The 20,495-nt window shown below is 34.4% G+C and overlaps 2 protein-coding genes across 2 annotated transcripts; one reads left to right on the top strand and one right to left on the bottom strand.

Moving 5' to 3' along the window:
- Window positions 1–290: 290 nt before the first annotated feature.
- Window positions 291–812, bottom strand: LOC129956743 (E3 ubiquitin-protein ligase RNF126-B-like). Its single transcript, XM_056068681.1, has one exon. It carries the CDS (start codon window positions 810–812, stop codon window positions 291–293), a length of 522 nt encoding a protein of 173 aa, XP_055924656.1.
- A 17,885-nt stretch (window positions 813–18,697) lies between these two features.
- Window positions 18,698–19,897, top strand: LOC129956742 (uncharacterized). The gene has a single exon (XM_056068680.1). The coding sequence runs from the start codon at window positions 18,698–18,700 to the stop codon at window positions 19,895–19,897; it is 1,200 nt and encodes a 399-aa protein (XP_055924655.1).
- Window positions 19,898–20,495: the final 598 nt, after the last annotated feature.

The raw sequence follows: 20,495 nt of genomic DNA, 5'->3' as shown, positions 1-20,495 counted from the left end.
TACATATAATTACTTTTACATTAGATTACAGTTTATTTCTTATACTTTTACATTTTCCAAAGTTGGTTTATTCAATATTCTAAAATTAACTTTACCCACCCCCACAAAGCTAGTTTATTCAAATTTTCCCAAAGCTGGTCTATTGCCAAAATTAACTTTAGAATTACAATTTCTGATAAAGTCTCTCTTCAAGGTTGGCACACTCTTGAACCCAAAAAAATGGGAGAGAGCCGATACGACTCGCATCGTATCGACTCTCTCCCATTTTTTTGGAGGCATTCAGAGGACATTCATGAACGATGCCAAGCATACCCGCAGAGGTTCTTTCTACACAGCGGACAAGACATGTTTTCTTTCATCCACATTTCTAGACATTCTCCATGAAAGTTGTGCCCGCATGAAGTTGTTATTTTCCTATGCAGAGGCTCCGTGCATATCGGGCAATCTCCGAAACAACTTTCTGGCCCTGGGGAAGAGTAGATGGACTCTATGGTTAGTTCCCCTAATCTGGTCCATTTGTCCATTTCGCTCATATGCTTATCGTAATTGCGATAGAGCGTCATGGCAAATTCCATCAGACGGGGTATCCCTTCTGTCTTCCACAAAAACCATTGCAGTCCATCCTTTTTCCGTGCAAACGATTTCAACTCCTCTCTGATGATAGGTACCAACTTCAGATCAATAGTTGGTACCATCTCTTTTGCAATATTCACCATCTCTTCCCTGTAGGCCTCACCCACATGAACCTCTGCTGGCTCCGGCAACTGTTCCAGCACTGCTCGCAGCAATTGTGTGTATAAAGAGAGGGACATTTTGCTAGAAATGAAGTGAGACAGTCGCACGAGCTTTTATATATACTGTGAGTTGGCGCATGCTCAGTGTGATCCCTTTTGAATAATATCTGCACAAAGTCCAAAGCTAATTTATTGTCCAAGGCTGGTTCAGTGAGGAATGGGATCCATTTTTATTCTAAAAAAATTCTCAATGCCTCGTACTACCGCCAGCCAACGATGACATTTCTTCTTGCAATACAGGCACTTTTCAATTTTCTTTCGGCTGTTTAAAATAAAAGTTTGATGCTTTAATTTTAAACGGCCAAAGAATTTTTTGTAATAACGTTTTGTTTTCAAGTCTGCAAAGAAGAGATGCGTACCATGGGTCTGTGCCAATGCCTTTCTCAAACGCTTAGGGTGCAGCTTATCGGACGAATGGGAGACGTGTCCGTTTGTCAATGTGAATCCCTTTTCATCAATGCATAGAACCATCATGGTCATTTGATGCTTATACTTTTGAGTATGAGCCGGCTTCAGCACTTGGTTGCTCTTAGCAGATAGCTCCAGAATAGGAGAGAGAGGAGGTGGAACGACGAGCATGGGTAGATCCAACAGCATGGTTGATTTCAATGTTAAACTCTTGAAACAAGTAGTGCTGTGATGAAAGTGTATTCAGAAATATATATACATGAAGAGACAACACACAACAACAACAACAAAAAAAAACGTTTTTTTTTTTTTTCTTCTTCTTCTTTACACACTAACGTTAAACAAAAATTTTCTTGCCCCGCTGAAGGTACATACTTTTACTGTTTAACATGGCATGTTTAACAGAGACAAAGAGTCATGAATATCATGAATCAATGATGTGGAATGCATTCTATCGGAATTTTTCTAATGAAATTCAGTCCACAAACAGCCACCCATCTCACACAATTCCTTTTACAGGTGGGGCAATCCCCAGCATCATTATTCAATACAATGACTGATATGTCATTGGTTTTGTTTACCAGTCTCCAACGAACTTGGGTGGCCGTATCCGTCACGTATAAGGTTGTTATCTTCATATCGGCCACATGTTGTAATAGCTTCCTCTCAAAATCTGGATCATTTTCTACGACGTAGGAAGTGATACCATTCGTCAGACAATATGCATGGTTCCGGAAGCATAATACTCCCATACCATGTCGGTGATGGTATTGTTGAATAGATCTCCAAGGAGAAATACGAGTCATTCCTCGCCGACGTCGGCACTGGAAAAATGGTCTTTTTCGAATGGGAGGGACCTTAGTGGACAGCGGCACAGCATTAGGAGATGACATGACCTCAGTGGAAGACGGCACAACATCAGGGGATGGCATGGTAACATCGTCCAATTCTCCATCGGAAAGGGTAACAGTCAGAATGAGTTCGTCAGACATGGTTGAGAATAGAGCAGTTAGAATACACTACCAATTTAAAGCCGACAGGAAATATTTTCTTGAAACTATTTCAGAGAACACAGAACAAAGTAAAAAAAAAAAAAACGTTTTTTACTTTGTTCTGTGTTCTCTGAAATAGTTTCAAGAAAATATTTTTTCCTATTCATGTTTTAATGTCGAATCCAATAATGGTTATATGAAACAAACGAAATCGCTATAGGTAGAAATATTTCCATTCTTGGTCCTCTCAAGAGAATATTTATTCCTCGCATCCAATAATGGTTATATGAAACAAACGAAATCGCTATAGGTCCTCTCAAAAGAATACTTTTTGTTGTTTTAACTGGTTCTGTCACGTGACCTGACAGTATAAATATCGTTCCAGTCGAAGCGAGAGCTCACTTTGCCTCGTGTACCCTACTGCTACTGATGGCTCTCGAGTATTTAAAAACTGTGCGATACGTCGCCCATGTTCACATGTTCAGATTCAACAGTGGAATATATCTCCCGGTGGAGATTGGAATTGCTGAAGTGCTCGAAGACGGTCAAATGGAAAGCCAGCGCTAGACCCTGCTCCTGACCATTAATCACAATGATTATATGACGAGGCAAGACCGGAGAGTCAACCGAGTAGCGAGTGCAAATAGCTCCACGCTGCCGGTTGATTTCCAGGGAAAGATGAGACTGGAGGAGGCGCATCGACGGGTCCGGCAATTTGTGGACCAGGAACTGGTGGCTGTCAAGGGAGAGGATGCCAAGAAATATTTTAAGTGTATTGGCCTCCCAAGAGTCGTAGACATAAAAACACAGATTGCCGGAGACTGCCCTCGAGTGAGAGAGCTAAAGTCCACCACTCGTGAGAACCACTTTGCACATTTGATACTCGGGCGGTGCAGCAGAGTCATCGCAGTGGGATACGCTGGATTTTTGGAAGAGAGACGAAAAGAGGAAAGAAAATTAGCCTGCGACGACTGGACTAAAGCCTGCGACGACTGGATTAAAGACCCGGGGGAGTACATTCCCCCACCTGTGCCGGCATCCACTCCTCCACCCGTGCTGGTATTTGTACTTAAAATTTAGACTTAATAAAATTTGTTTGATGTGTAAACCCATGTGTCGTTATTTATTCCAAAAAAATGGGAGAGAGTCGATACGATGCGAGTCGTATCGGCTCTCTCCCATTTTTTTGGATTGAAGAGTGTGCCAACCTTGAAGAGAGACTTTATCAGAAATTGGAATAATCCTCATTTTTTTAGGTCGAAAATATTTTCATTCTTGGTCTTAAGAGAATAATTTTTGTCTTTCATTTAAAGACATTGTTTTCTATATTTTAAAAAAAACTAAGTTTCCAAATTTTTTGATATGATGTTATCTTTCTATATTTTAAAAAAAGCTAGGTCAAGGTCATTTAAATATTTAAACGATTTTTTTACATTTCAAATGATTTGGATACTATTTCCAAATCTTTTGCTATGCAAAAAAAACCTTTTCATTCCCCAATTTAAATACATTCTTTTTATATTTTTAAAAAAACTAGGTCAAGGTCATTTAAATATTTAAACGGTTTTTTTGCATTTCAAAAGATTTGGATACTACTTCCAAATCTTTTGCTATGTAAAGAAACCTTTTCATTCTCCAATTTAAATACTCAAAGATCCACCAAACATAAAACGCATTTCCCCAAAACATATCAAAGACCCCCTAAAAGATATAAAAATGTTTCACCCCAAAAGATATAACAAATGTTTCACCCCCCAAAAGACATACAAATGTTTCACCCCCAAAAGATATAAAACGAATTTCCCCCCTAAATATATAAAAATGTTTCACCCCCAAAAGACATAAAGATGTTTCAACCCCAAAAGACATAAAACGCATTTCCCCCAAAAAATACTTAAAGACCCTTAAAAGACATAAAAATATTTCACCCCCAAAAGATATAAAAATATTTCACACCCAAAAGGCATAAAGATGTTTCACCCCCAAAAGACATATACGCATTTCCCACCAAAAGACATAAAGATGTTTCACCCCCAAAAGACATACAAATGTTTCACCCCCAAAAATACTCAAAGACCCCCAAAAGACATACAAATGTTTCACCCCCAAAAGATATAAAGATGTTTCACCCCCAAAAAGCATAAAGATGTTTCACCCCCAAAAGACATAAACGCCTTTTCCCCCCCAAAATACTCAAAAACCCCCAAAAGGCATAAAGATGTTTCACCCCCAAAAAGCATAAAGATGTTTCACCCAAACATATCAAAGACTTAAAAATATTTCATACCCCCAAAAAACACAAAGATTCGCAAAAAGCAAAGTAAATATCACATACATTACAAAATAACCATTTCAATCTATATAAATTTGATTAACAATATAAATAAAATTTTATTTTTATGTTACTATGCCCACCCTCCCTCCACGCATAGTAACATTACCTTTTTTATTTTATAACCATGAATAACCTTTTTTTCATTTATAACCATGAATAACCTTTTTTTGCATGCATAACCTTTTACCTTTTATAACCATGAATAACCTTTTCTTCATTTATAACCTTTTATGTTACTATGCCCACCCTCCTTGCATAGTAACATTACCTTTTTTACTCCAAAACACTTTGACCTTTTTTACTCCAAAACACTTTGACCTTTTTTGACTACAAAACACTTTTACCTCCATGTCCAAAACATATTAATCTAATTGGCTTAGTTGCATTTAATTTGCTTAGTTGAATTTGATTCTTTGTTTTAGTAATTACATTTTTGTTTAACATTTAGAATTGCTTTGGGACATGCGAAAGTAAACAATCTTTAACCTAAACTTACAACTACATATATATTTATTTATATGTTATACTGAAACACCAATTTGATATTTTTATTTATACACATTCATAATTATCTAATTGGATATGTTTATTAAAATAAATTTCCCTTAGACCTTTGATTAGAACATAGAAAGCAGACATTAGAACATGCAAAGCGAACATGCAAAGCAGCCATGCATCTTAAATCTAAACTTACAACTAGATATTTAAACGGATATAAAAAAATATTTAATGTCATGTCATTAAAATTTAATTAAACTAATATAAAAAAATATTTAAAATGAGATTATCTAAACTTACAACTAGATATTTAAACTGATATTATTTTCTTAAAAATTGTTTAAACTAACAACTAGATATTGAAGCCGATAAATGGAATTATTTAAACTTACAACTAGATATAAAAAAATATTTAAAATGAGAGCTATTCAATTTAATTTACTTAAACTCATCTAAAACTAAAATATGATCTTGCTCCATTAAATATAAAAAAATATTTAAAAGGATGAGAGGACAAATGATTTGCTTAAATTTGTCACTTGATGAAGGGAAAATTCCCAAATTCGGGTCTCTTTCCATCCTCGGGGGTAGGAAGGCATCTCATAAAAATGGGCCAGAAGGAAGAGTCTCCAACAATCGGTGGCGTGTTCGATCGTGTATTCATGCTCTCCAAAGCAGAACGGGCATCGATTCTCCACACCGTGCACCTGATGAACGTGGTGCAGGTAGAAATCCTTAAAAAACATGAGTTGCTGGCACCGGGAACACATCACGGGCGTCCAATCGTATTGAGTGTTGTACGAATCCATGTCTTCCAGCAAAGTGAAGAGTACAGCGACTCGGTCCGGCCTTTTATACTCTCCCGAAACTATTTTCTAAACCGGTTCCAAGCATGAAAATATTTTCATGATAAAGCTTGATGAAGGTCATTGTCCAAGAATGAAGATTATCGTAAAGATTATTTCATTAATTATCGTCCAAGCATGAAGATTATCGTAAAGATTATTTCATTAATTATCGTCCAAGCATGAATATTATCGTAAAGATTATTTCATTAATTATCGTCCAAGCATGAAGATTATCGTAAAGATTATTTCATTAATTATCGTCCAAGCATGAAGATTATCGTAAAGATTATTTCATTAATTATCGTCCAAGCATGAAGATTATCGTAAAGATTATTTCATTAATTATCGTCCAAGCATGAAGATTATCGTAAAGATTATTTCATTAATTATCGTCCAAGCATGAAGATTATCGTAAAGATTATTTCATTAATTATCGTCCAAGCATGAAGATTATCGTAAACATTATTTCATTAATTATCGTCCAAGCATGAAGATTATCGTAAACATTATTTCATTAATTATCGTCCAAGCATGAAGATTATCGTAAAGATTATTTCATTAATTATCGTCCAAGAATAAAAATATTTTTATTAATTACGATTTCACATAACAATTATTGGATTCTTTTTGCTACACATCACACGTAAATTTTGTACCCGTGCAAATAATGACATTTTCCTGCAGAGATTCTTCATTTACCTTTTCATTTTCCACAGAATTCATAGCGATGCGACATTCACACTCAAACGGCCAACTGGTATTCAGCATAATTAAATCTTCACATGCAATTTTGGACAAGGGACAATAATCCCAATGAAGTCCACGGTTCAAGACGTTATTCACCAACGTTTTCTCACGTAAAAAGTAACGCGTGGGGTGTGAAAGATGAAACTTGCAACTGCAATCTTTCTTGTCTGGATAAACACAGGAGGATAAATGCCATCCGCAGTCAGATATCAAACAGGGGTTGACTCCACAACCCAATTGGGTGGATCTTATATCAAACTCCAATACGTTTGAAAGGGTGTTTAACCGATACCACAACTGGTATTTGTCAGCCTGGGACATGTCACGAATGGCATCGTGAACGGTTTTGTCAGCATTATCCATGAAATTATCGACATTCATGACTGTTTATCTCTTTGTTAAACATGCCATGTTAAAAGTAAAAGTATGTACCCTCAGCGGGGCAAGAAAATTTTTGCTTCACGTTAGTGTAAAGAAGTAGAAGAAGAAGAGAGTAAAAAAAAAAAAAAAAAAAAAAAGTGTGTTTTTTTTTTTTTTTTTTTTTTTTACTCTTCTTCTTCTTCTTCTTCTTTACACTAACGTGAAACAAAATTTTTCTTGCCCCGCTGAGGGTACATACTTTTAATGTTTAACATTATGGACGATTTATTACAATTACTTGAACCTTTGCCTAAACCTGAGCCAAGTATAACCATTGATACCATTGACAACTGGTTGCTGAGCGTAAGTTTTGTAGATAATCCTCACCATCAGCAGAAAAAACGCCGACAAAAGAAACGGAAACATTGTAGTTTATTTTCTCAGGCTTTGGCAGCTCGGGCCAAGCCACCAGAATTCTTTTCACAAGCCAATCTCATCCGTCATCAACTCATTTCCGATTATCTATCTCGTCTAGCTGAAAATTATCGGGTACTCCACGCATTACGCAACATCAATCCAATTTAGAATTTCATCAGAAATCCGTCACGCACATTCCATATTGTCACTGAGAGTCAGATCAGAAGTGGAGGCATAAGCAACATCAATCCAATTTAGAATTTCATCAGAAATCCGTCACGCACACATTCCATATTGTCACTGAGAGTCAGATTTGTTCTCAATTTCTCACATTCCTTTTGCAATTCCTCGTAAGCCTCTTTCAAGTCCAAGTTTTCCTTTTTGCATTCCAAGTATGCAATCTCAGACTTTAAACACTTTATCCTATGTTCCATTTCCAGTTCTTCGCTATCGACGTATCGGTTCTTTTGCAAAAACCGTTCCTTGCAATAGATGGCATGGATGGTGTTGTACGATCTCTTTCCAATACAATACGGGCATCGTTGGATATGTAATCCGTGCACGCGATGAACGTGATGCGTATAAAAGTCTTTAAACCACATGAGTTTGTCACAAGTTGGACACGTTACGGGCAAGTAATCGTCAGACATGATGAGTAACAGTATGTGCTGTAGAACGTTCACTAATAGTTTGTAAAAGGAAAACTGAAAAGACAAGTACAAATAAAGTTAAGAGTTTGAGTTTGTTTGAGGTTTTATGGCGCAAGAGCCATAATGTTGACCATACTGCGCCAAACAATGGGTAAAATTATATCATTTAAAACAGTAGTCGAAGAGAATATGAGAAGCTAAAAAGTAAACAAGATTTAAATCAATGGATAAAACTTTATAGACTTTAAAAAAGCAAAAATTTGGACATGAGGTGTCTTATCAAGCAGGAAAGATAATGAAGGACAAGACTTTTGAAAAAACTGTAAACGCTGGATATTGAAATTTGGACATTCTGACAAAATATGTTGTACAGACATTTGACAATGGCATCGCGAACACAGTGGTGGTTGTTCACCTAACAACAAATGAATATGGGTGAATCGAGTGTGTCCAATTCGTAAACGTGTTAAGACAGTATCCGCTTTTCTGTTCGCTAATGAGGGCCAGGGTTGCACCTGGGGTTTGATAACATGAAGTTTGTTGTTTGTCTCCAGGTCCCACTGTCTTTGCCAATTCGAATATAGAAGCTTTTTAATATGCTTCTTTATGTCGTTCACAGGAATATTAGTAGCTATAGAAGTAGTCGCCAATTTGGCAGCCTTATCTGCCTCTTCGTTGCCCAAAATTCCAACATGGGATGGTACCCAACAGAATAAAATAGTGTAATTACGAGAAGTTAGTTTATCAAAAGTATCTAAGATTTTTAAAACCAAAGGATGAGGATTACATGATTTTAGAGAATTTAAAACACTCAGAGAATCCGTATAGATGATAAAGTTTTTGTCCCGGCTATTAGAAATTTCTTCTAAAGCATATAAAATAGCACTTATTTCTGCAGTAAAAACAGAACAGGAGGGGTGAAGTTTAAACGAAGAAACTGTGTGAGGGAAAACAACCGCAAAAGAGACATGAGCAGCTGATTTTGACCCGTCTGTAAAAACTGGAATAAAATTTTGATATTGTTGTCTGTGTTCTAAGAAAATTTTTTGAAAAATGATATTTGTTGTATCAGACTTGATAAAAGTTTCAAAAGGATTTAAATATTGTACTTCAGGGATTTTCCAAGGAGGAAAAGTATTTTCCGGTTGAGGAGCTGCATGTAGATACAGTACATTAAGGTCTAAAAGAATATTATGAACTCTCGTAAAAAAGACAGGGATGAATGATTTTCGGGCACCTTGCAAGCGAACTAAAAAGGGACGAAGTTTAAAATCATAAAATAGATGATTAATGTTCGATTGAATTTTAAAATAATAATTAAGAGATGAAAAATGCCTTCTTAATTCAAGGGCTGGTTCACAGGTTTCAACATACAAGCTTTTAACAGGTGATGTTCTGAAAGCACCTGAACAAAGACGGAGAGCTATGTGGTGAATAGGATCCAGTTTCTGCAAAATGCTTTTCCTAGCAGAACCGTATATTGAGGAACCATAATCCAGCTTGGAAAGTATAACGGCCTTGTATATTTTAATCATAGAATTTCTGTCGGCTCCCCATGCTGTAGTTGATAAGACTTTTAAAATATTTAAAGACTTTTCACACTTGTTACGTAAGAGTTTTATATGAGACTGAAATGTAAGTTTTTTATCAAAGATAATGCCCAGAAAGCGAATTTCATTTAAAAATGGTACTGGCTGATCATATAGTGTTAGATCAGGATCAAAATGAAGGTTACGCTTCCGACAGAAGTGCACACCAGCCGTTTTCAATGTTGAGATGGTAAAACCATTAGTGTTCGTCCATTGGGTAATATTATTGATTGCGATCTGCAATTGTCTTTGTATAAAATTCATATGCATCCCTGTACAAGAGATATACAGGTCGTCAACATATAAAAAGCCCTTCACACACATTGGAAGTTGTTTTAAAATGTTATTTATTTTTAAAATAAAAAGAGTGACGCTTAAAACGCTGCCTTGGGGAACACCTTCCTCTTGTACAAAAGAATCTGAAAGTTCAGTTTCCACCTTAACACGGAATTTTCTAAGCTTTAAAAAATTTCTAATAAAAACAGGAAGATTTCCTCTTAGTCCCAGATCATATAAATCTTTTAAAATTCCATATCTCCAAGTTCGGTCGTATGCCTTTTCGATGTCGAAAAAATGGCAACTAAGTGCTTTCTTTGTAAAAATGCTAGGCGAATGTCGGATTCGAGAGCAAGAAGATTATCGAGAGTGCTTCGTCCTCTTCGAAATCCACTCTGCGAAGGGTGAAGTAAATTATTTGTCTCCAGATAAAAAATTAGCCTTCGATTTATCATTTTTTCTAACAATTTACAAAGACAACAGGTCAAAGCAATGGGTCGATAATTTGATGGATTAGTTGGATCTTTGCCTGGTTTTAACAAAGGAATTATTATAGCTTGTTGCCAAAAAGAAGGAAAATATTGTTCTCTCCAGATACGGTTATAAAGATATAATAAGCTTTTTTTCGACTCTGTTGTTAAGTTTTTGATCATACTGTAACTAATGTTGTCAGGACCGGGAGAAGAATCGTGGACAATGGCAAGGCACGATTGGAACTCTAAAAACGTAAAATCGCTGTTGTAGGGCAGGTTAGTCTGAGAATTAAAATGTAGTTTTTGCTTTTCTTCTTTCTCTTTGTATTTCAAAAACGCAGGAGAATAATTTTTACTGCTGGACGTGTGAGCTAATGTTGACGCTATGGAATTTGCAATATCTTTTGTGGATGATATGGTATTTCCTTTATCAATTAAAATTGAAACATTATTAGAATGAGAAGCACCTGAAGCTTTTTTAACTTTATTCCACAAATGATGGCTAGATATTGTTGAAGTGATACCAGAAACGAATTTTTGCCAAGAAATTCTTCTACTACGTCGTTGGATTTTTCTGGATTCTGCTCTAGATTTTTTAAAACTTATAAAATTTTCAGTAGAGGGATACCGGCGAAAAATATTCCACGCCTTTTTTTGTTTTTTATATGCTTGTTGGCAATTAGCATCCCACCATGGTTTGTTTTGCTTCCTACGAACTCCAGATTTCTTTGGAATAGTGTTATCTGCTGCCTCAATTATAATATTGACAATATGTTTCAGGGCTTCATCAATAGTGGAAGATTTAACTATTTCTGAATTGATATTAGCCAGAGAGGTGAATTTTTGCCAGTTTGCTGCATTTAAAACATATTTGGATGGTCGGAAAGAACTAGCTGCATTGTGTCTACTGTCGGTCAAAATTAAAGGAAAATGGTCGCTATTATAAAGATCGTTGTCAACAGTTAAACTGAAAAAAGGCAATAAAGACGGAGAGCAAATAGCGAGATCAACAGAATGAAAAGTTCTTGTTGGTAAATGAAAATGCGTTTTTTCGTCAGAATTTAAAATGCATAAATTATGATCTGCAAGAAATTGTTCAATTTGCTTACCACGTGTATTTGATTCAGAGCTTCCCCAAAAAGGACTATGACCATTAAGATCTCCCAAAATAATGAATGGAGAAGGTAATTGGCAAAACAAGTTATTTAGGTCCATTTGACTGATTTGTTGTTTAGGTGGTAAATAGAGGCTACAGACAGTTATTAAATTTTTCATCTGAATTCGTACAGCTACAGCTTGCAAATTAGTGTTCAGATTTACTTGCATTGATGGAATATCCGTAGCGACAAGAATTGCCACGCCCCCAGAAAATCGGTTTTGAATATTGTGCTTGCTGAAATTTTTGTAATGCCTTATGTTCTGCTTGTCGGTTTTAAGGTAGGTTTCCTGGAGTGCAATGCAGGCAGGATGGTATTTGTTTATAATGTCTCTCAATTCTGAAGATTTATTCATGTACCCTCGGCAGTTCCAAGAGACGAATGTAGACATAAATATTAAAAAAGAGCAAGGGAAAAAAAGATTGCCTTCAGTAAACAGAAAAGATGAAGGTGAGAGAACATCAACCTTTAGGCTTTTTAAAAAATTTTGATTTAAAATATTCAGATGAAATATTAGTGGGATCAGAATCCACTCTGTCCTCATCCATATCACTTATGCTGTCATCAGATGGATGAATTTTAAAATTTTCTTCTTTTTCTTCAGTTTTATTTGTTTCTTTTGTTCTGGGTGTCTTTTTTTCTTTGAGCATTTTTTCCTTCATTAAAACTTTTTTTCGTTTTGGCTTTTTAAGAGAAGAGGAAGAAGTTTCTTCCCAAGATTTTTTTATTTCTAGAAGGGCAAGGTAATCAGTCTTTTTTATAGTTATGGTGTCAGGATCTGCTGTGCGGATTGCAGGAGTATTTGTTTCTATATTTTTTAATGGTTGGTTTTGTGAATTGCGTGGTTCTGAAGTTGAAACGGCTGGATTTAACGCTGATGAATATGGTAAATTTGGTTTTGGTGTTCTTTCGCTGACTATTTTGCGTGCTTCTGAAAAGGAAATACCTTTTGTTATTTTGATGGTTTGAATTTCTTTTTCTTGTTTGTAGCGTGGGCAGGAACGGAAGTAAGATGGATGATCTCCTTGACAGTTATAACATTTTTGTGTGGTAGATGTACAGTTTTTACTATTGTGGTCCGGGAGGGAGCATCGAGCGCAAATTTCTTTATCTCCCCTGCAAGCTGTAATTGAATGACCGAATTTTTGACATTTAAAGCAGCGGAGTGGTTCTGGAATATATGGTTTAACTGGGCAATTGATGTAAGCTATTTTTACAGATTTAGGTAGAACTGGAGTATTGAATGTTAGAATTAAATGTTTGGTAGGAAGATTTTGATTATTTTTTTTAATTGTAATCCTGCGAACTGCTATTACTTTTTGATCTTTTAAATTATCTAAAAGGTCCTCTTCAAGATCTCTCTGGAATTCTTTTTCAGATATGACACCTCTGGAATAGTTAAGGAAACGTTGGGCAGAAACAGTGACTTCTATGTCTCCTATCTTTTTTAATTTTGTAATATTTTGTGACTGTTGGTTATTTTTTACTTCTACAAGTAGGCTTCCATTGTTTAACTTTTTAATATTTTGGACTTCGCCGACAACGCCGAGTATAGATTTATGTATCAAAATTGGTGACACAAATTTTAACGAAGATTTTTCTGAATAAACAACAAAAAATTTTACAAAAGCATTACTGTGGTTAAGAACATTAGTACCCATACGATATTGATGATGATTCGGGTCCGGCGGCATCGCCCACCACGGAGCCCAACAAGGGATGGTAGTTGCCGGCTCTGGAAACTTTCCAACCTCGGCACTTGCCATAATGCTAACCAGAACCTATACGCTGGGAGTCACTCCCGGGGACAGTGACCACCCTTAACGCCAAGCCCAAGGAGTGACCCCTTCGCTTGATCCCCTTGAGCAGCCCAGTCATGTGCCTAGGATACCGGCCGATTGATACATCGGGGACCAAAATGTACCACCCGTCTAATGGGTCGCCACGCACGGCCAACACGTGGGGGTATTTGCTGTCCATGAGAAGCAGGAAGCAAACAGAGCGGCGACAGCTTCTCATGGAGAGCTCCCTCGCCTACCCTCGAGGGAAAGGAAAAACAAAAGGTGACAGCAGAAGGCGCAGAGGAGAGTAAACCTAAAGGGAGTAAAGGTCCCTGGGTACCTCGGGATTGGGACACCCGTACTCACCTATAGTAGGTGAGCCCCTGAGGGGAATAAAGTTAAGAAGAGAAAGAGAAGAGTAAAAAAAAAACCACGTGCTTTTTTTTTTTTTTTTTTTTTTACTTTCTCTTCTTCTTCTTCTTTACACTAACGTTAAACAAAAATTTCTTGCCGCGATGAAATATTCAATATTCAATAAATTCGAATAGTTATATCCACAATTTTTACGCTCTTTTATACTAATAGAGTTCCTTAGAGTTTGAAGTATGTAAAACATACTTACCAAAGGGTACAAGCGCCATTTTCTTATTCAATAAATTCGAATAGATATATTCACAATTTTTACGCTCTTTTATACTAATAGAGTTCCTTAGAGTTTGAAGTATGTAAAACATACTTACCAAAGGGTACAAGCGCCATTTTCTTATTCAATAAATTCGAATAGATATATTCACAATTTTTACGCTCTTTTATACTAATAGAGTTCCTTAGAGTTTGAAGTATGTAAAACATACTTACCAAAGGGTACAAGCGCCATTTTCTTATTCAATAAATTCGAATAGATATATTCACAATTTTTACACTCTTTTATACTAATAGAGTTCCTTAGAGTTTGAAGTATGTAAAACATACTTACCAAAGGGTACAAGCGCCATTTTCTTATTCAATAAATTCGAATAGATATATTCACAATTTTTACGCTCTTTTATACTAATAGAGTTCCTTAGAGTTTGAAGTATGTAAAAAATACTTACCAAAGGGTACAAGAGCCATTTTCTTATTCAATAAATTCGAATAGATATATCCACAATTTTTACGCTCTTTTATACTAATAGAGTTCCTTAGAGTTTGAAGTATGTAAAACATACTTACCAAAGGGTACAAGCGCCATTTTCTTATTCAATAAATTCGAATAGATATATTCACAATTTTTACGCTCTTTTATACTAATAGAGTTCCTTAGAGTTTGAAGTATGTAAAACATACTTACCAAAGGGTACAAGCGCCATTTTCTTATTCAATAAATTCGAATAGATATATTCACAATTTTTACGCTCTTTTATACTAATAGAGTTCCTTAGAGTTTGAAGTATGTAAAACATACTTACCAAAGGGTACAAGCGCCATTTTCTTATTCAATAAATTCGAATAGATATATTCACAATTTTTACACTCTTTTATACTAATAGAGTTCCTTAGAGTTTGAAGTATGTAAAACATACTTACCAAAGGGTACAAGCGCCATTTTCTTATTCAATAAATTCGAATAGATATATTCACAATTTTTACGCTCTTTTATACTAATAGAGTTCCTTAGAGTTTGAAGTATGTAAAAAATACTTACCAAAGGGTACAAGAGCCATTTTCTTATTCAATAAATTCGAATAGATATATCCACAATTTTTACGCTCTTTTATACTAATAGAGTTCCTTAGAGTTTGAAGTATGTAAAACATACTTACCAAAGGGTACAAGCGCCATTTTCTTATTCAATAAATTCGAATAGATATATCCACAATTTTTACGCTCTTTTATACTAATAGAGTTCCTTAGAGTTTGAAGTATGTAAAACATACTTACCAAAGGGTACAAGCGCCATTTTCTTATTCAATAAATTCGAATAGATATATTCACAATTTTTACGCTCTTTTATACTAATAGAGTTCCTTAGAGTTTGAAGTATGTAAAACATACTTACCAAAGGGTACAAGCGCCATTTTCTTATTCAATAAATTCGAATAGATATATTCACAATTTTTACGCTCTTTTATACTAATAGAGTTCCTTAGAGTTTGAAGTATGTAAAACATACTTACCAAAGGGTACAAGCGCCATTTTCTTATTCAATAAATTCGAATAGATATATTCACAATTTTTACGCTCTTTTATACTAATAGAGTTCCTTAGAGTTTGAAGTATGTAAAACATACTTACCAAAGGGTACAAGCGCCATTTTCTTATTCAATAAATTCGAATAGATATATTCACAATTTTTACACTCTTTTATACTAATAGAGTTCCTTAGAGTTTGAAGTATGTAAAACATACTTACCAAAGGGTACAAGCGCCATTTTCTTATTCAATAAATTCGAATAGATATATTCACAATTTTTACGCTCTTTTATACTAATAGAGTTCCTTAGAGTTTGAAGTATGTAAAAAATACTTACCAAAGGGTACAAGAGCCATTTTCTTATTCAATAAATTCGAATAGATATATCCACAATTTTTACGCTCTTTTATACTAATAGAGTTCCTTAGAGTTTGAAGTATGTAAAACATACTTACCAAAGGGTACAAGCGCCATTTTCTTATTCAATAAATTCGAATAGATATATCCACAATTTTTACGCTCTTTTATACTAATAGAGTTCCTTAGAGTTTGAAGTATGTAAAACATACTTACCAAAGGGTACAAGCGCCATTTTCTTATTCAATAAATTCGAATAGATATATTCACAATTTTTACACTCTTTTATACTAATAGAGTTCCTTAGAGTTTGAAGTATGTAAAACATACTTACCAAAGGGTACAAGCGCCATTTTCTTATTCAATAAATTCGAATAGATATATTCACAATTTTTACGCTCTTTTATACTAATAGAGTTCCTTAGAGTTTGAAGTATGTAAAAAATACTTACCAAAGGGTACAAGAGCCATTTTCTTATTCAATAAATTCGAATAGATATATCCACAATTTTTACGCTCTTTTATACTAATAGAGTTCCTTAGAGTTTGAAGTATGTAAAACATACTTACCAAAGGGTACAAGCGCCATTTTCTTATTCAATAAATTCGAATAGATATATTCACAATTTTTACGCTCTTTTATACTAATAGAGTTCCTTAGAGTTTGAAGTATGTAAAACATACTTACCAAAGGGTACAAGCGCCATTTTCTTATTCAATAAATTCGAATAGATATATTCACAATTTTTACGCTCTTTTATACTAATAGAGTTCCTTAGAGTTTGAAGTATGTAAAACATACTTACCAAAGGGTACAAGCGCCATTTTCTTATTCAATAAATTCGAATAGATATATTCACAATTTTTACGCTCTTTTATACTAATAGAGTTCCTTAGAGTTTGAAGTATGTAAAACATACTTACCAAAGGGTACAAGCGCCATTTTCTTAGTCAATAAATTCGAATAGATATATCCACAATTTTTACGCTCTTTTATACTAATAGAGTTCCTTAGAGTTTGAAGTATGTAAAACATACTTACCAAAGGGTACAAGCGCCATTTTCTTAGTCAATAAATTCGAATAGATATATCCACAATTTTTACGCTCTTTTATACTAATAGAGTTCCTTAGAGTTTGAAGTATGTAAAACATACTTACCAAAGGGTACAAGCGCCATTTTCTTATTCAATAAATTCGAATAGATATATCCACAATTTTTACGCTCTTTTATACCAATAGAGTTCCTTAGAGTTTGAAGTATGTAAAACATACTTACCAAAGGGTACAAGCGCCATTTTCTTATTAAATAAATTCGAATAGATATATCCACAATTTTTACGCTCTTTTATACTAATAGAGTTCCTTAGAGTTTGAAGTATGTAAAACATACTTACCAAAGGGTACAAGCGCCATTTTCTTATTCAATAAATTCGAATAGATATATTCACAATTTTTACGCTCTTTTATACTAATAGTAACTAGTAAAAATAACAAGGTTTATTGATACCCATTGAATAATCGCTTCCCGTCTCGTCTTGAAACGGGTGGAAATCGAAATGTTAACGAACTAGTAAAAATAACAGATCACTTTCTAATACTTTTAAGGTTTATTGACACCCGTTTAATAATCGCTTCCTCTTTTAATCTAGACAGGAGTAGATCAAAAAACACCGCTCGAAATGTTAACTAATTAATCTTTTAAATGTTTTATTTTTAGAGAGTATTTACAATTTCATATTGGTACAAACTGTTTATAGGGGGATATTTGTCGAAACTTATTAATAAATCAAAATTTCATTATTAAAAACGGGGATTTTATGTTAAATTAAATTGTACATTTTTCCCAAACATAAAGTTACGTTAGATTTATTTTTAAATAAACAAATCATTATATTTGGATAAATCACCATCTTTGGAAATTTATCAAAAAATTATTATATTTGTGAATTTAATAAACAAATAACCATGTTTAAAAGTTTAATAAAAAATTATCATCTTTGTATTTTTTAAATCACCATCTTAAGAAGTTTAATCAAAAAATCATTATCTCTTTGATGTTTTTAAATCACCATCTTAAGAAGTTTAATAAAAAATAATCATTTTTGGATTTTTTAAAATTACCAACTTTAAAAGAAAAATAAACAAATTACCATATTTGGGAGTTTAATAAACAAATCACCACCTTTGGGAGTTTTTTTAAATCACCATCTTTAGAAATTTTTTAATAAAATAACCACATTTGGAAGATTAATAAACAATCACCACCTTTGGTAGTTTTTAATAAAACAACCATCTTTGAGTTTTTTTAAATTACCATCTTTGAAAGTTTTTTTAAATCATCACTTTTGGGAGTTTTTTTATATAACCATGTTTGAATAACGATTGAAATATCGATACAGACTAATCGATATTTTATTTATTTATTACCCAACATTGAAATTTAAATCGATATAAAATAATCGATACTACACAATTGATTATTTTATATCGATTATTTTATATCAATTATCCAACATTGAAATTTAAATCGATACTACACAATTGATTATTTTATATCGATTATTTTATATCAATTATCCAACATTGAAATTTAAATCGATATAAAATAATCGATACTACACAATTGATTATTTTATATCGATTATTTTATATCAATTATCCAACATTGAAATTTAAATCGATATAAAATAATCGATACTACACAATTGATTATTTTATATCAATTACCCAACATTAAATTTTAAATCGATAGTGTAATCGATACAATTTAATCGATTATCGATTTTTCAGCATCTTGAAAAAATCGGGTAGGGTACCGGGGAGTTATCTCCTGCGGAGAAATGTTCAATGATGAAGAGGAAGAAATTCTCAAAGAATTGAAAAGCCAGTGGGTGAGTCATGTGGGACGTATATCAGTATGGAGAAATGGCGATTTCCATAAAACAAAACATTTGATTTTGACATTTGTGTTTCCAAAACTGCGAGAATACATTAAAGCAGGCTATATGCGTCTTCCAGTAAGACCGTATATCCCCAGTTCACTGCGTTGTTTCAAATGCCAACGTTTTGGGCATTCTAAAACTTCTTGCCGCGGGAGACTGACCTGCGCCCGTTGTGCAGATGTCGGTCATGACAGTTCGCAGTGCAACTCTGTCGAAAAGTGTGTAAACTGTAAAGGTGCACACACCTCGTATTCTAGGAATTGCCCAACGTGGTTGCTTGAAAAAGAAGTAATAAGTACAAAAATAAAAAATCAGATATCTTTCACCGAAGCTCGGAAACTTGTGAAATCCCAAACCCCTACAGGCACTAGCTATGCTTCCAAAGCTCAGACAAAAGCTAAGCAGTCAAAATCTTTTAATATATTGAATGATTCTTTGGCTTTAGTAAAATCAGCTGCAATTCCCGACATACAATCTAATTCTAATTCAACTAAACTAAGTATTACTCAGAATGAAAGTGTGTCAGTTCGGGCCTGTGATGTTGCGTCAGCTTCACAGGATTCGGCTGATTTTCAGTTAGTAACAAAGAAAAAGAAATATAAAAAATCTCTGAAGACCGCAGTTGAAAACCAAAAGGAATCAATGTCAGAAAAATCCAAATTTTGGGTAACCTCGCCTATGCAGGTTCCGACTTCTGCTACTATGGAAGTAAACAAATCTGCATCAACGCATGTGGCAAATCACTCCAAAGCTGTACATAAAACTGATTATTCACCAGCTTCTACGATTTCTGAGCATATTTCGATAGCCGCTAATTGTAATAACAAAAGTGACAATGATATCGGGTCGTCTGTGGCTGAGGACGCTATTGACTATGACCCAAATGAAACTATTGAGGAAACTTCCCCTGTTATTGATCTGCAAGAACAACCAACAGTAATATTTAAAACCCCTACATCAACTGATAATCTTACTTTCAAAGAAAAATTAAAAAACAGCCCATTTCATTGGGTTAATTTTAAAACATTTCATCCTAAGACAGTTAGTACCACTGTCCATGACAAGTACTCAAAGAAATATCGTGTCAAAAGGCTGTAATGATTTTTTTATCCCTAGTTTTGACATTATCATTTGTCGATTGATTTTATTAAATATTTTTTAACAATTTCTTGAATTTTTATCTTGTTATCTTAATTTGCATATAGTTCTCCATATTTTAGATTTTTTGTCACTTGTATGATTGATTTTTTATTCACGAGTTTCTAAAAACTTTCCATTTTTACCATTTGATTGGCGCAGTTTAGCCAAACATGGCTCTTGCGCCATTAAATCTCAACCAACCAACCATTTCTATTTAACCGTATTTGGAATGAACAGAAGTTCCCATTACAATGGCATGAAGCTATTGTGATTCCAATCCTGAAACCCGGCAAAGACTCCTCTAACCCTCTGCACTATAGGCCAATTGCCCTCACAAGTTATCTGTTTAAAACACTGGAGCGCATGGTTAATGACATCTTGTGTTTGAGTTGGAGAAAAAAGCATGTATTCCGCCATTACAGAGTGGGACGCTCGACCTTAAATAATATCTTCCTTCTCGAGATCCAAATTCGAAACGCATTCGTCCGGTGTAAACCACAATACTCTCCCTCCAGTGAGTCCGAGGTGAGACGAACGATATGGCTGTTGAGCGGTG

Source organism: Argiope bruennichi, chromosome 11 (assembly GCF_947563725.1).
Source record: "Argiope bruennichi chromosome 11, qqArgBrue1.1, whole genome shotgun sequence".
NCBI lineage: Eukaryota > Metazoa > Arthropoda > Arachnida > Araneae > Araneidae > Argiope > Argiope bruennichi.
This window is presented reverse-complemented; position numbering and strand designations above follow the sequence as displayed.